We start from the raw sequence: 13,916 nt of genomic DNA on the forward strand, positions 1-13,916 counted from the left end.
AGAGGATCCTCGCAAGGTGAAACGCAGACTCTGCAAAGCCATGCGACTCCTTTCCCTGCATCTGCCTCCTGGCACTAACCATGTGTTTGGTCCCCAGTTCCCGCCCAGCCAGCTGACTTCCAGGCAGAAGCAGAGTCTGATACCCGCATCCTGTTGACGTGGCTGCCCGCCTCTCAGGAGCGCATTACCAAATATGAGCTGCTGTACTGGGAAGGGGAGGATGGCACTCAGGTGAGGATCCTGCCTCTACGTCAGCAGCACTTGGGGCCAGACATCACAATTCAGCAGCTTGGGAAGGGTGTCTGCTTGAGCTGGGGTGCCAACAGGACTGTTTCTTCTCTGTGTCTTTTCTGTCTCAGGGATGTGTGATAGGAGTATGGCAATCTCTGTCTGGCTTCTGTGTGACCTCAGCAGTGATTGTTGATGCCCCGCAAAGTAGCTAGTGACTGGTTTGGGACTGGACAGGCTCCAGAATACCATGACACCATCCCTGAGGCATCCTTACTGCTGGTGCCTTTAAACAGTAGGACTTTTAGGTGGGTCTGAAATGGCCTCCAGTATGTGTCTGCAGCTCCAGGACTGGTTACGCTTAAGGACCAGATTGAGAGTGGCCTAGAGAGAGCCCTTCCGCATTTACTGCCAGGTCCCTCAAAGGAAGTCCAGCTCTAAACAGATCAAAAGTAGTGCTGGCTTCAGGGCAGCACAGTGAGAACTGTGCCATGGCAGCATCACAGTGTCCCATGGTCCTCTCCTCCTCCTGTATTTATAGTGGCATGAGAGCTGCCAGAAATAAGTGCCCTCCAGGTGAAGTGGCAGCAAAACAAGTCCTTCACCAGCACTGTTTAGGTGCATTAGAGATCCCAACTGCTCCAGGACAAGGGCTTTACTCTGTTTCACAGGCAGACATTGTCTCTTGGGAGGAAGCAAACTCATGTGTCCTGTGCCCCTCGTCTGAACTGTATAGCTAGACCCAGCATTCCCACAAAGCTGTCAGGCAGTGAGTGCAGTCTGGACACCAGGCAGTGTAGCCTGGCTGTCGGAGAGGTCTGCTTCCCTGCAGAGTCCTTGTATTTCACCCAGGAAGCTCCTTGGAGGCCTGCAGGACTGCAGCAGGTTTGGCAGCATGACTGTGACTTTCTGTGGGGCCAGAATGGGTGATGGGACTGCCTGTTCCCTTGGCATTGGGAGCTGAGCACCAGCTTTTCTGTATTCTCCAACTACACCAAATAATGTTTCCTTTTATTTGCCAGCAAAAGGTGGAGTTTGACCCAACCTCCTCGTACGCTGTGGAAGGTCTCAAACCAGACACGCTGTATAAGTTCCGTCTGGGTGCCCGCTCAGAGCTGGGGGTAGGAGTCTACACCCCCATGATTGAAGCCAGAACTGCCCAATCCAGTAAGTGTCTGACACTCTGCACTCCTGAAGACAAAGCAAAAGCAGTCCAGTTTCCATCACCTGGGCACAGAGTAGCTTGGTGCCTCCGCGCTTGTGGGTCTGCAGGGGTGCTGGCATGCAGTTTGCTATAGGGTGTAATGGGGAAAGTCAGCTGGGGTTTTGGATCAGGGCTCTTTGGCAGAGGGGATGCACCCAAGTGGTAAGTTCTTTCTTCGTGTCCCTTTGATCATGCTGTCTTTCCCTAAGGGTAGATTCATAAAAACTGATGGAGGAGTGAAACAGGCTGGGAAATTGCTTTGGAAAGATTTATTTGAGTGGGTTTGTGCATCTCTCTGAATTTACTCCCATGCAGACAAGCTGTCTGGACAGGCAGCATATGGGTGTTTGGCTCTAAATGTGACTGTCTCCAAACCATTGGACTTTCGCCCCTTCATTCCCCATTCCAGCTGCCTTGCTTCCACAGGAGTCCATCCCTGGTCCATACACTTGGTTGCAAGGCGAGGCATCCTTTGAGGCCAGATGTGCCTGTGGCTGTCAGGCAGCTGGAGGAGTCAGTTTGGGGAAGTGCCTGCTTGCCTGGGTTGCGTGAGCAAGTGGGGCTGCTGCTTCTCGGACTGCAGCACTAGGGGAAATCAGAATAAGCTGCAGCCGAGTTAATAGAGAGGCTAGATAATGAGGTGACCCAGGCAATATCACTTTCATCCTCGCTCTGCCCCATGTGATCACAGAGCAGGGGTTCGCATTGCTGTGATTGGCAGCTCAAAGTGCTGCGCATAAGCAGATTAGGGCTATCAAAGGGCCCTGCGATAAGCTCGTTTTCACTAACGATTTCTGGGCTTGCTATTATGCAAAGAGCATTAAAAGGGGGAAAAAAGACATTTCCGTTAGCACCGTCTGTCTGGGATTTACTAGCTATGTGGGGTGAGCAGTTGGCAAAGGCAGCCAGCCTTCCCTGCAGGGAGGGTGCCAGCATGCACAGCAGCCGAGAGCCTGAGATGGCCATTAGAAAGGAAGCTCAGGCAGGGAAGAGCAGCTCTGTTCACTATTGGAACGACCTTCTCTTTGAGGAAAACTCAGTTTCATTAACAGATCAGTCGCAGGGATTCCTCCACCTCGTTAAGTGAACTAATGGTGTCTTAGTGCTGCACGATAGACAGGTTATGAAAATGGAGAGAGGTTCAGATCATGCAGTTATAAATATTTGAACATTGAGAACAAATTCTGAGTGTGGGGATTTGTATACCTATTTCAGATAGCTTTTGTGTTGATAGGCAAAGGTTGAAGCAACTCTCCTGCCACTTAAATTAATTCCATCAGTGGATGCTCTTATCCTTGAACACACTTAATCAGAGACAGCTCCATGCATAAATGAGTCCTTCACAGTTTTACAACAGTCCAAGTAAGAGAAACCTGTGTTTTGTGGACTCTTCAAGGCAGACATCTTCCCATGACCTACTCCACATGCTGTCTGCTCACAGGGGATCTCATACCAGTCTGGTTTTAAGGTTGTCGCTTCACTGGCCAGCAGAGCAGTAGCTGACTGGTTCTGGCATCTTTTTAATAAGAGAGATGTGCACAGGTTGGAAGAGATTTGGCCAAAAGCCACAGGAATACCTTGGCTTGACCAGTGAAACCCTCCTTACATTGAGGGACATAAGAGTTCTTCGATTTATCCAAGAAGTGACTTGGTGTTTGTTTACAGGCCCCTACTTGAGAAGATTTCTGATGGCACTCTGTTCTATGAGAATAGTCCTTTGCAGCTACTACTGGGTTGTTCAGTGAGGGTGACAAACCACTGGCTGAACAGTCCCAGGGCAGAGTGGATTCTTGGGTACTGGGGGTCTCAAAGTCAAGTAGGTCTTTCAGAAAGCTCCAGTTTAGCTCCGTAGAAGTTGTGTGCACAATGCACAACTTCCAGGCAGAAATTGTTTGGTCTGCACTTAGCAACACCTCGCATTAGAGAGTTCAATCAGTCTCCTGTGGCCTTAGAACTTACTAATCTGGAAAGAATGTTGCTCCCAGCTTCAAATTGATCTCCTTCCCACACTTTTCCATCTGGTTGCCCTAAGAAAGGGTGTTAGATCTTGGAGGTTGACATGTTCAGGTGGGACACAAACTGCAGGAGCAGTCAAACTCCTGCTTTCCAAAGAGCCTGTCTTCAGGCTCTATTCCTGGCCCTGACAAACCAGTCAAGGGTAAGGTAGGAGGCACATCATCACTAATGAGTCACTAATGGGCTGGAGAAGGACATCTGTATTGCTGCTGCTGGGCTTTTCTTGTGGCATCCCTGCTCAGGAGTGGTAGGGATGCTTGTCCGCGAAGGCCAGAAGGATGCAGAGTCCCTTTGCACCCTTCCAGCAGCACAGCTTGGACCCCATCTCCTGAGAAGACAGCTGCCTTCTGGGCTGTCTTTCCCGCTAAGCTGCTTGCTTAGTTGCTGGGCACCCTGCAAAAAGTACAAGCAATGCTGCTTTGAGGGCCTGAGGAGCACGGGGGAGTTTTCCAGGAGTCTGCAGTGCCTCAGGCAAGCAGTATGATGCAGGAGAGGAGCGTCAGCTCTGTCCCCATCAGGCCTCAGCATTAAAATGCCGTTCTCGCTTGGAATACGAAGGTGGGTCTTGAGGCTGCCTTTTCCCTAGCTTAAGGAGTAGGTGGGCTGGATGGATGCACAGGGCTGCTGTGGGCTGGCAGGGGAGGCCGGTGTGAGTAGCCTGGAGGCAGCAGAGGTTTGCACAGTGTGTGTGTGGGTACATCTGCGTGTGTGGGTACATCTGCGTGTGTGGGTGCATGCTGGCAACCCAGTCTGCTCTTTGCTGGCCCCAGGAGGGACATTTCCACTCCTTGTGCATTTTAAGTTGATCCTGCTCATGTTACCAAGTTTTATTTTGCTTTCTTTAAGTGCTAATCTGAGTTTTTGTCTTGCACATCATTTGTGTGACTCTTACCCAGTCAACAGCCAACGTTTGACCTGCCCACACTGCCAGCCAAAGCTGCCTTTGGAGGAGCTCACTGCTGCATCCCAAGGGATGCTGTGGAGGCCCAAAGCCAGAGCAAGTCTCTTCTGTGAAGGGCCTCTCTGCAGGCAGTGGCAAAGAAAAGGCTTGCCAAGCTCCTTATGTCTCACCTGTCCCCTCTGAGGGATGCCACCAGGCACTGTGTCTACTTTATGTCCTCCCTGAATTCACTCTTGGTGCTGCTTTGGTGCTATGTCTTCCTGCTCTCTTCCCTGCCACTTCTCTGCTGATTAATCAAAAGAGTGTGAGGATTCATTTTCTACCGCTGCTCCCTTCCGGTATACCAGATGGTGGGGCCGATCCTGCTCTGTCTCCCTCACGTAGGCAACTGTTTACTTCCACACATTGCTTTGACTTCTTTTTCCTCCAGTGTAACTCCCATAGCAGCAGCTTGACTCTGCTCAGGCATCATCTCTTCCAGCTCTGTCACTGCCCAGTCTCTCTCCATCTTTCCTTTCTCCAGGCATCCCAGCCCAGGCATCAGAGATGGGTCCTGCTCCCTGAGCACAGAAGTGGGCACTAAGAGTTATATGCAGCCTGCGACTGCCTCTGCAAGCAAGTGGGCCTTGTTCCTAGCAAGCAGAGGTCACCGGTGGCATTGGGAGATCCTGCTGTCCCTGGCTTTCCCAAATCTTCTCCCATTCCCACCTGCGCCCAGCAAAGCCAAGGCATAATTGTTGGGTGCTTTAATTATCTGAGGTCCCTGCTGCTATCTGGAGTAATGTCGGTTATATTTGCCTTTGTGCAGGCGGTGAGCAGGCAAGCTTGTCCCTGTGCCCTGGGAAGGCTGGCTCTTGTGCACTGATAGCTTCAAGGACTGCAGTACGGGGAAGCGCACCAGTCTTTTTGCAGGCATTTCTAGGTTTCTGGGTGCATCGAAGAATGGAAGAGGCCTTTCACCTGCCGTGGCAAAGCAAGATACCTTGTACTCCATTATTGCTTGGCCAGACAGCTTCCGATAGCCTTAGAGCAACTGTGTGTGCTTTTTTTGGTGATGGTGCCCTGCCTTCTCTGCTTAGGGCTCTTGCCTTCTGTGCAAGCATGCTGTCTGCAGCATCCCGGGGCAGCGAGGCCGAATGAGAGGGGGCTGCTGCTGCCATGAGAGGGCTCCCATGCTGCTGGGGCCCTGTTGCAACATGACAGCAGTTCTGCAAGGCTGGAGAAGGGAATGAACCAAGCAAGTGTCCTAGAGATGCTCTGCTTTGTCCAGGTCATATCTCCTTTCCCGATCCCTCTCTTCCCCCCAGGTTTGTTTCGCTGGTCTTCCCCAGCAATGCTGGGTGGAGGGGACTGTTGTTCATCCCAATGAGAAGCGTCCACTGCCCAGATCCCATTCCTTCCCCTGTGGCCACTTAACATTGGTGGGGTTTAGAAGTTAACACAAACTGCAGGTGGCTTTTTGCCTGGGAGGGGACAAGACCTGCCTACCTTCTGCTGTACAGCTCCATAGGCCAGGAAGCTACTGAGGCAGGTAACCAGTTTGGCAGGCATGAAGCAGTCAGTCCCAGATACTAGGCACATGTGCAAAGCCACACAACCATGTTATCTCATGTTTCCACACGGTGCCTGGCTCCCACCTGGGTCAGGGTGCTGCTCACAACTGATGGTTGTGATTTCAAACCCCACCTGGACACACTCCAGCCAACCTCAGTCACCTGCTTTCCCTACCCTCTTTTGTTTCCTCCACTTGTCTAGGAGCGGGTTTTTGCAAGCCTTCATACAATCTGGTGTGTGAGCTTCCCCTTCTGCCACTCTTGCCTTCTGTAGCTTCCTACCTCTTCTGGTTTCCATCTGCTTCAGATCTTCACTGAAAGCATCTTTCTTCTCCCTACCAGTGTCTCTCTCTCCCCCCTCCTTCCCTTACTGCCATTTGTTGTGTTTGGTAAAGTGAGCGTCCAGAACTGCTTTGGGAAAAGGTGTTCTCTGATGCAGAACAGCATTTCTGCTTCCATGCTGTTCATCAGTCTTTCAGATAGAAATTGCCCCTAGTGCCATCTTTGATGATCTGCGAGGAAGGCAGGTGGTTCTCCAGGAGGCTACTGTGGCTGAATTTCCACATGTATGTTCAGTGCTCAGTTGGCTGGGTAAAAGTTCCCTGTGCATTTTGGTTTGTCCTTCCACTCATTTCCCTTCATTTCCCCACTTCATTTATTTATCCCCAGCCCCCTCCGCCCCACCCCAAGAAGTCGAGTGTGTAAGCACCAGCTCCACTACCATCCGGGTAAGTTGGGTGCCACCGCCTGCCCAGAGCCGCAATGGGGTCATCACCCAGTACTCCATTGCGTACCAGGCAGTGGAAGGAGATGACAACACCAAGCATGTGGTGGATGGCATTGGACGGGAGCACTCCAGCTGGGAGATCAAGGACCTGGAGAAATGGACCGAGTACAAGGTGTGGGTAAGGGCTCACACCGATGTGGGGCCAGGACCGGAGAGCATCCCCGTGCACGTGCGCACTGATGAGGATGGTAGGTGTTACTGAACAGCTTCTTCAGCTACTGCCTTGGGGTAACCAGGACTCTCCTAGCTGAGTTGCTGGAAAAAGAGGGAAAGGGAGCGGGGATATTGGTCTGGGAGTGCTTTTCAAGCAGTACTGGAGACTGTCAGGAGCAGTGCTTTGGTCAGCCGTTCCAGGGAGTGGGTCTCCATGGTTGCCCTGGCATGGGGTAGGGGAATTGCTCTGCTGGCCCTTGCTCTGATATGATGGTCGTCTCCAGGCTGTGGGTCAGATGTCCTGGCGTGGTCCCACAAGGGTCTTGTGTGTGTTAGCAGTGCTTCCTGCGTGCTTAAGGAGGCATTACACTGCTTTGCCATTTTGGCTTTCTAGTGTTTGGTGGTGGTGGTTTCCATTTTACTGAAGGTAACGTGAGTTCTCCCAGCCAAAGGCTTCTCTCACACTGCAAGATCAGGACTTAAAGTTTATTTGTTGACCTGAAATCCAGCAAACTAAAGAGGGGAGAAGAAATCCATTTGAAACTTGTAGATATCACAGGAAAGCTGCTTCCTGCCCCAGCTTCCAGGCAAGCCACAGCTTATATAAATCTGCTCTTCCGCTCAAGAGTCAGAATATTGCATGTACAGAACACTTTACTGGATACGACAGCTTTAAAGAGAAATTGCTTTGTATTAGCAGGGCTGTCAGTTATGTCATCATGACTTAAACCATTTCCTTTGAAAGTGCCAGAGCTCAGGGTGACAGTAGGAGCTTCCACGGCTTCATGCTGACCCCAGAAGCTGCAGATTTAATGGGAGAAGAAAGAGATGCAGCATCCAGGCAAAGAAAGGATGATCTCTGCATTGCCCAGTCAGCGTAGCAAATTGAAACCAGACATGTTACAGTTTCCCTAAATGGACTGCCACTGTCCCCCATGTCTCCGTGGCTCTGGAAGTGGCGTCTGGGAATGCTCGCTGACTGCATTCCTGAGCTGGTAAATACATCTGTGTGTGTCCTGCTGCCTGTATTGTTTGCTTCAGTTCTCATTCAGCAGAGCTGTAGCCCAGGGGAAGCTGCTACCCCAGAAACGTCGCAACAAGCTCTCTCAGTTAGTTTTCAGGCACCATGGTTGGACATTCCAGCTCAGCTGTCAGGAGTGATTTCATATCCCTCCGACATGCTGATGCTCAGTAGATACCCCTGATGAAGGAATGAGAAATCCTAAACTGTGATCTGAAAACAAATCAAACTTTCTCTGTTTGGGTCTCAGACACAGCACATACTTCCCATAATGGGGTAGGATACTGTTCCTTGAAACACTGTGGTCTGCTCACATTCACATCTTTTTTTGTCCCCGCAACATACCGTATCATGTCCTGCCGGGGCCTACCACCTTCTCTTGCCAGCAGAGCTTGACACACAGCTTCTGTCTGGTTCCCAGGGAGGATCTTGTTTTTCGCTTGGACTCCCAGCTGTGTGTGGGCAGGTGTCTTGCTAGGGCAGGAGAGCCCTGTGGCTTGTGCAAGGTCACTGCTCTAAGTGAACTGTGGATTACAGCATAGGCTGCTCCAGCCAGAAGGTGGTAACTATTCAAGCACAGCCCCCTCCATCCCCATACCTTGAGCTGGCCTGGTGGTGCTAAGATGCTCCATTCTTCCTTTCTCTGTTTTATTTAATTATCTACAATTAAGAAGGACATCTGGGGAAAATAATGAATTGCCCTGCGGCTTAAAAACTGTGCTTACCTGCTGGGTAGCTGTTTCTTCCCATCTAGTTGGTTGAAATAGCAATACTCATTATGTCTGCTTGTCAGCTATCCATCCCTAATTGTCTAATACTGATTATTTCTTGCTGTGTTGAGAATTGGGGCGTACAGGGTTCTAAACCCGTGGATTTTCCCATGCAGTGGAGGGTAGAAGGGGTCCTGCAGTAAACGTGCGAGGATGGAGCCCAGGTCCTTCACTTGGGTACCAGGCACTCGCATAGCAGCGGTATCCTCCGCAAGGAGCGCACACCTCTCCTCCCAGCTGCTTCAGCTGGAAGGAGCTTTCCAGGAGCAACTGAGAGGCTAATTTTTTAGCATTGACATTTTTGTCACAGTCAGTGCAAGAGCAAAAAGTAATAAGGAGGTAATTTTTCCAAATGGTAAATAGGGTATAAATACATTTTTAAACGGGCCTCACCTTGCAAGAAAATTGATATTTTCTGGGCAGTGTAATTTTTCATTTTATTATCAAAAAGCATTCAGCTAGCCGTGCATGAAATACAGTCCCCAGAGCTGTCACAATCCCCACGGGCCCCTTTATCTGGCTGAGTTCAGTGACTGCTGTCTCCGAGCTCTGGATTATTGTTTTAGGATGATGCTTTTCCCCCTCATTAACCTCTTGCTTGTCACAGGGGAAGAGCGCATGTGCACTCTGGCTGGTGGCAGGTACCAGGGCTCCCCGCAAGGCAGGCTCGGCGCCCAGTTGCGCTACCTGGGGCTATTGGACTGCGTTCAGATGTACGCAGAGGGATCTGAGAGGAGGTGTTGTGACAGGCAGGATGCAAAGGCGGCTTCAAAACCCCTGCCTCTGCCGCAGGGCACCCTGAGCTGCAGGTGGTTACCATATTCTTTAGGTTCTGCTATATTCTTGTATTCTTCCTTGCTCCCCTGCTGCTGGAGACAAGAGAGGGGTAGAAGGACCTTGGGTCTGATCCAGCACAGTGGCTTTTATTAGGGCTGTTCCTGCATATCACAGTCATTCTCTTTCCTACTGAGAGTAGCAAAAGTGCTTGGATGCTAGGAAAGGGTCGGGGATATGGTCACACGGGAAAACTGCAGTATGACCTCCTGAGCAGGTACAGGGAACTTGTGCTAACAGGGTTGTCCTTGCAGTGAGGTGGAGGGCAGGTGGCAAAGGAGTGAAAGGTAGCTGACAGCGGTTGTGTGGTACCTGCTAACTGTCCGTCCTGTGTGTGTTACAGTGCCCAGTGCCCCACCACGAAAGGTGGAGGTAGAGTCTGTGAATTCGACTGCCATCCGGGTGAGCTGGAAGCTGCCCATCTCCAACAAGCAGCACGGACAGATCCGCGGGTACCAGGTTACGTACGTGAAGCTGGAAAACAACGAGCCCCGAGGGCAGCCAGTGATCAAGGACGTCATGCTGTCAGAAGCACAGGTACAGTGGGGACCACGAGCTGATGGGCATGGCACCTTCCCTCTCTGCAGAGGGCCAGGCTGGCTGGATCCAAGTTTTTCTTGGCCTCCTCTTGTGGCTCCAGAGCATGGGACTCAGCCCTGCCTGAGCAAGGCAGTTTATCCCTAAACTGTGGCTTACAAATGGGTAAAAAGTTTAATCAGGAAAGGATTGCTGTAGGAAAGATGAAGTATTGTATGATGCTCGTCTCTTACCCCTTCTCCAACATGTACACCTCTCTGCCTGCCACGTCCTGTGCAGACTCCAGCTGGAGCAAATTGTGTTTTGCCAGTCAGGTTATAAACTGTCAGTTTTAAATAAGCCTCGAGCCTGCTTCTTTCATGCTGCTATGTTCAGTGTGAAGCTTCTCCCTCGGCAGAGTCCACCAGGGTGCTGCCTGCTTGTGGGGCGTGGGGATGGCTCTGCACAGTTGGGTGGGCACAGCACGCCAGGCAGGGCACCCCTCCTCTGGCTCAGCAAAGCCTCCTTTCCCTCCTGCTTTTGCAAGGCAGGGACTTGACTTTGCATTGCCTCTTGAAACCAAACTGTAGGTGAAGCCAACTGAGTCTGGGACAGGCTAGGGTGGGGAAAAAAAAGAGTGAGGTGCGGGTCTGCGTCGCCTGTAAATCGCTTTGTCCTCTGCAATCCCCGTACAACAATCTGCTCATATTTATGTGATCTCCTGGATACCTCACCAGCTGTGAGCTGAGGCCCTGTTCCCACACAGTGCTCCAAGCATGGTTCTGCACTCTGCTCAGCCCAGCCATGCATAGTTGCCTCTTTCCCAGGGTCCAGGGAAGTTTTTGGTGCCCGTGATGAAATACAACTCTTCTTTGGAGCAAGGGTCCTTCGTCTTGGATGACCCATGCCGTTCTCAACAAAGATAATCGTATAAATGAAGTAGAGGATCTGCTGCTGTTGGAAGCGACGAGTAATCGATTCAGAGCTCGCTTGCTTGAATGATGCCCAATATAAATACTGGAGAGCTGCAACGATTAATTGATCTGTCTCCTGAACGCAGCTGTGAATCATTTATACGTTTGTCAGTGGGGAGTGCAGTGCACAGAGGCGGCTTTACTCCCCATTCATATTCTGAAGGATAAAACTCAGTAATAATGTGGAAGGGGAAAACTTTAAAGAGAGAAAATGCTTTGAGGGTCCTTGCAGTGTTGTCTGGGGCACGTCTCTGTTTATGTTTCAGATGTTGCTTTATTTTAATCGTTAGAAAAGCTGCTTACTGCCCTTTACTTATTCCAGGAGGATATAATCTTCTGTGTTGTTTGAACAATTGATGCTGTGTTGTTCAGCTGGAGTTGGGAGTTAATGGGTTGGTCCCAAGCGTAGGTGGGCGAAGTTGGCAATGTTGTTCTTGTTGGTGTTTTCAAATATTTTATGCTTGCCCAGCCAGTTCTGCTTTCACTCCTTACTCATACATTTCAGAGAGAGAAACCCCATGCTAATGTGCAGGAATGAGGATGCCAGAGCCAGAAACTTTCCAAAGAGTGCTGGATTTTGCATTATTTTGAATGTGTGCATCAACGAGACAAGTTGCTTGAAGTCTCCTGGCCTGTCAGACCACTTACCAGTCTTTCGTATTTGGTGAATTTATGTGGGAAAGTTCTTGATTGCTGTGATTTTTTTTTTTTTTTCTGGTGTGTATGGTGCTGAATTCATCTGCTGTAATTTTTGGATGGAAGTGAAGGCCAAAAGATAGTTGCAAAGGAGTGACTACTCTGAAGGAGTCATGTCACTCTTGGGATAAACTAATGATGACCCTGCAGGGAAAAGGTTTCACTGACTTGGCAGAAGAGATCTTTATTTCCCAAAAGAGTGAGAAGCCAGGCATGACCTCTGCTTGTGATGAAATACATCTGCTCCAGAAGCTGAAGAACCCTGTAAGAGCTGCCATCTTTCAGTACAGCAGTGCGTGTCTTTGCAAACAGCCAGATCAAACTCTAACAAGTAGTCTTGGAAGAGTTATTTTCTGTGGAAGAAAACAAAAAGATTCATTGAAACACCTGTCCCTGAAGGTCACAGGATGAAGATGGCCAGAATATAGCCACAGTTCAGTACTCATAAACATTCATAAACGTTTATACCAGCGCACAAGGAGAGAACTAAACTGATTGAAAATCTGGGGTCAGAGAAGAAATTCTCTGGACATGTAGGCAGAGCCCCTCCTCCTGCCTAGCCAGGCTGTCTGCTGATTTTGAATAGGTACGTACCACCTGCAGATGGTATGAAGACACTGGTATTAAAGCTGACTCATGATTTTTCCTGTTGAAGATGAGAAATATAGAGAGAGTAAATGAAGATGAAAGGAAAGAGGAAAGGGGATGGAGATGTTAGCTATGCAGATAATATAGATTCTGGGTTTTCAAAACCATTTGAGGGAAAGGACTAAAACATCAGCAGAGAAGTGGGGGCCCTGGTCCTGGAGAGATGACATTTTATTTTACAGCCTCCTGCTTAGGGAGAGTAATCAGTTGTTAAGGAAGGTCCTGCGATGGAGCTAAGGCCTCTCCCTCCCCTCTGTGGCTGTGCCTGTGACTGATTACCTCCATCAGACTGCTCTGTGCCTTCCAGTCTGAGCTCTCACCTCCTACTGACAGACTGATGGGCAAGCAAATGTGACCATGCCCTGTGGAGGAGCGCCCAGGGAGAGCATGCGTATCGCTGCAGAGCTGGGTCAGATACCCGCACCACCTCCTGCACAGGCCCTGCCCATCATGGCTCAGCCGGGTCCCGTGGTGGGCAATGGCAGAAGATTCATTTCTGTGCCCTGAGTCTTGTGCACGACGCATCCAAACACCGAGAGAGTGCTTTGAAAGGAGCAGGGGCACCAGTGCAGGATCTCAGCTGCACTCCACCACTCTCATACAAATTCTCGACAGCTTGAGGGAGTGGGGGTTAGCAGGGCCATGGGGCACAAGCATTAGGTTCTTCAGGGGAGGGCAGGGGCCCAGCTGCTTTCCTTGGTCTCCAATCCCTGGGCAGCTGCAGCGTGTCAGGAGGAGCAGTGGGCTTGATCCCCTCCATTCCTTCCCAGGTACCCGTCCTATGTGCCCTGCAGAGCTCAGTGCTGAGGCTGGAGCACCAAGCACAAAGGGAGGCAGCAGGGCCGGGGGAGGACAGGCCCTCCTGTTCGGGTTCCCGTGCAAGCATGACTCTTGTTTGCTCTTTCCAAGACAGGCAGCTAGACCCTGCGTGAATCTAGCTGTTGATCCATTGTGTCCTGCTCCCAGCCTGCTTATCCTCAGCCCAGACTGGAATGTCTTGAGGGGGGACTTTCTTGCCATGCTGCAACGTGGCCTTGACAACTGCTCCTGCCCTCAATGTGCAGCATATTTGCTGGGGAGTCTGCTGCCTGCATCACTCTGGGGATGAAGCATGCACATTAGCCTCGCTGCTTACAGCCCTCTGCAGATCCAGCCTGCCCAGAGAGCTTTGCAGTGCTTCTGCTGCTGGGAGCTGCCTGGGTACGGCTGGGTACACAGAAGTCAGGCTTTGTGGAGGAGAGACTCCTGCCACCCCCTCCTCCTGCTCTGCAAACAGAGTCATGGCAGGGGAGAGGTGCTGCCCACAAGAAGGGCTGCAGGCTCACAGGAAGATTGTGTGGTCTTCGCAGGCAGCAGTTCTCCATCCAGCATGCAGAGTGCACGTCCCACCAGCTTGCTCCAGAAGAGCAGGAAGAAGTAACAGCAAGCAATTCAAGCTGTTGGAATGAGATCAGAGGAGAAGGGGGAAGCAGAAACTCCTATTCTCCCTGGGCAGTGCCCACCCCAGGCATAACACAGAGGAATTTACAGCTTCCCTCTTCCGCTGGGTGATAGTCAAGGATCTTTATCTGAATATACTTGGACAACTCCTCATGCATGTGTACTCATCTAGGTA

At 50.7% G+C, this 13,916-nt stretch overlaps 1 protein-coding gene across 15 annotated transcripts in view; it reads left to right on the forward strand.

The window, feature by feature from the left end:
• PTPRF (protein tyrosine phosphatase receptor type F) overlaps positions 1-13,916 on the forward strand; it is a 394,257-nt gene that overhangs the window by 321,636 nt on the left and 58,705 nt on the right. For 10 of the 15 annotated variants that reach the window (XM_052800806.1, XM_052800805.1, XM_052800810.1 and 7 more), the window contains 4 exons: positions 98-231; positions 1,251-1,395; positions 6,572-6,877; positions 9,811-10,004. In XM_052800806.1, coding sequence (XP_052656766.1) covers positions 98-231; positions 1,251-1,395; positions 6,572-6,877; positions 9,811-10,004 — 779 coding nt within the window. The remainder of the gene's footprint in view (positions 1-97; positions 232-1,250; positions 1,396-6,571; positions 6,878-9,810; positions 10,005-13,916) is intronic. The other 5 variants (XM_052800815.1, XM_052800818.1, XM_052800819.1 and 2 more) reach the window with 1 other exon arrangement.

This window comes from Harpia harpyja, chromosome 11 (genome assembly GCF_026419915.1).
Source record: "Harpia harpyja isolate bHarHar1 chromosome 11, bHarHar1 primary haplotype, whole genome shotgun sequence".
NCBI classification, from domain to species: domain Eukaryota; kingdom Metazoa; phylum Chordata; class Aves; order Accipitriformes; family Accipitridae; genus Harpia; species Harpia harpyja.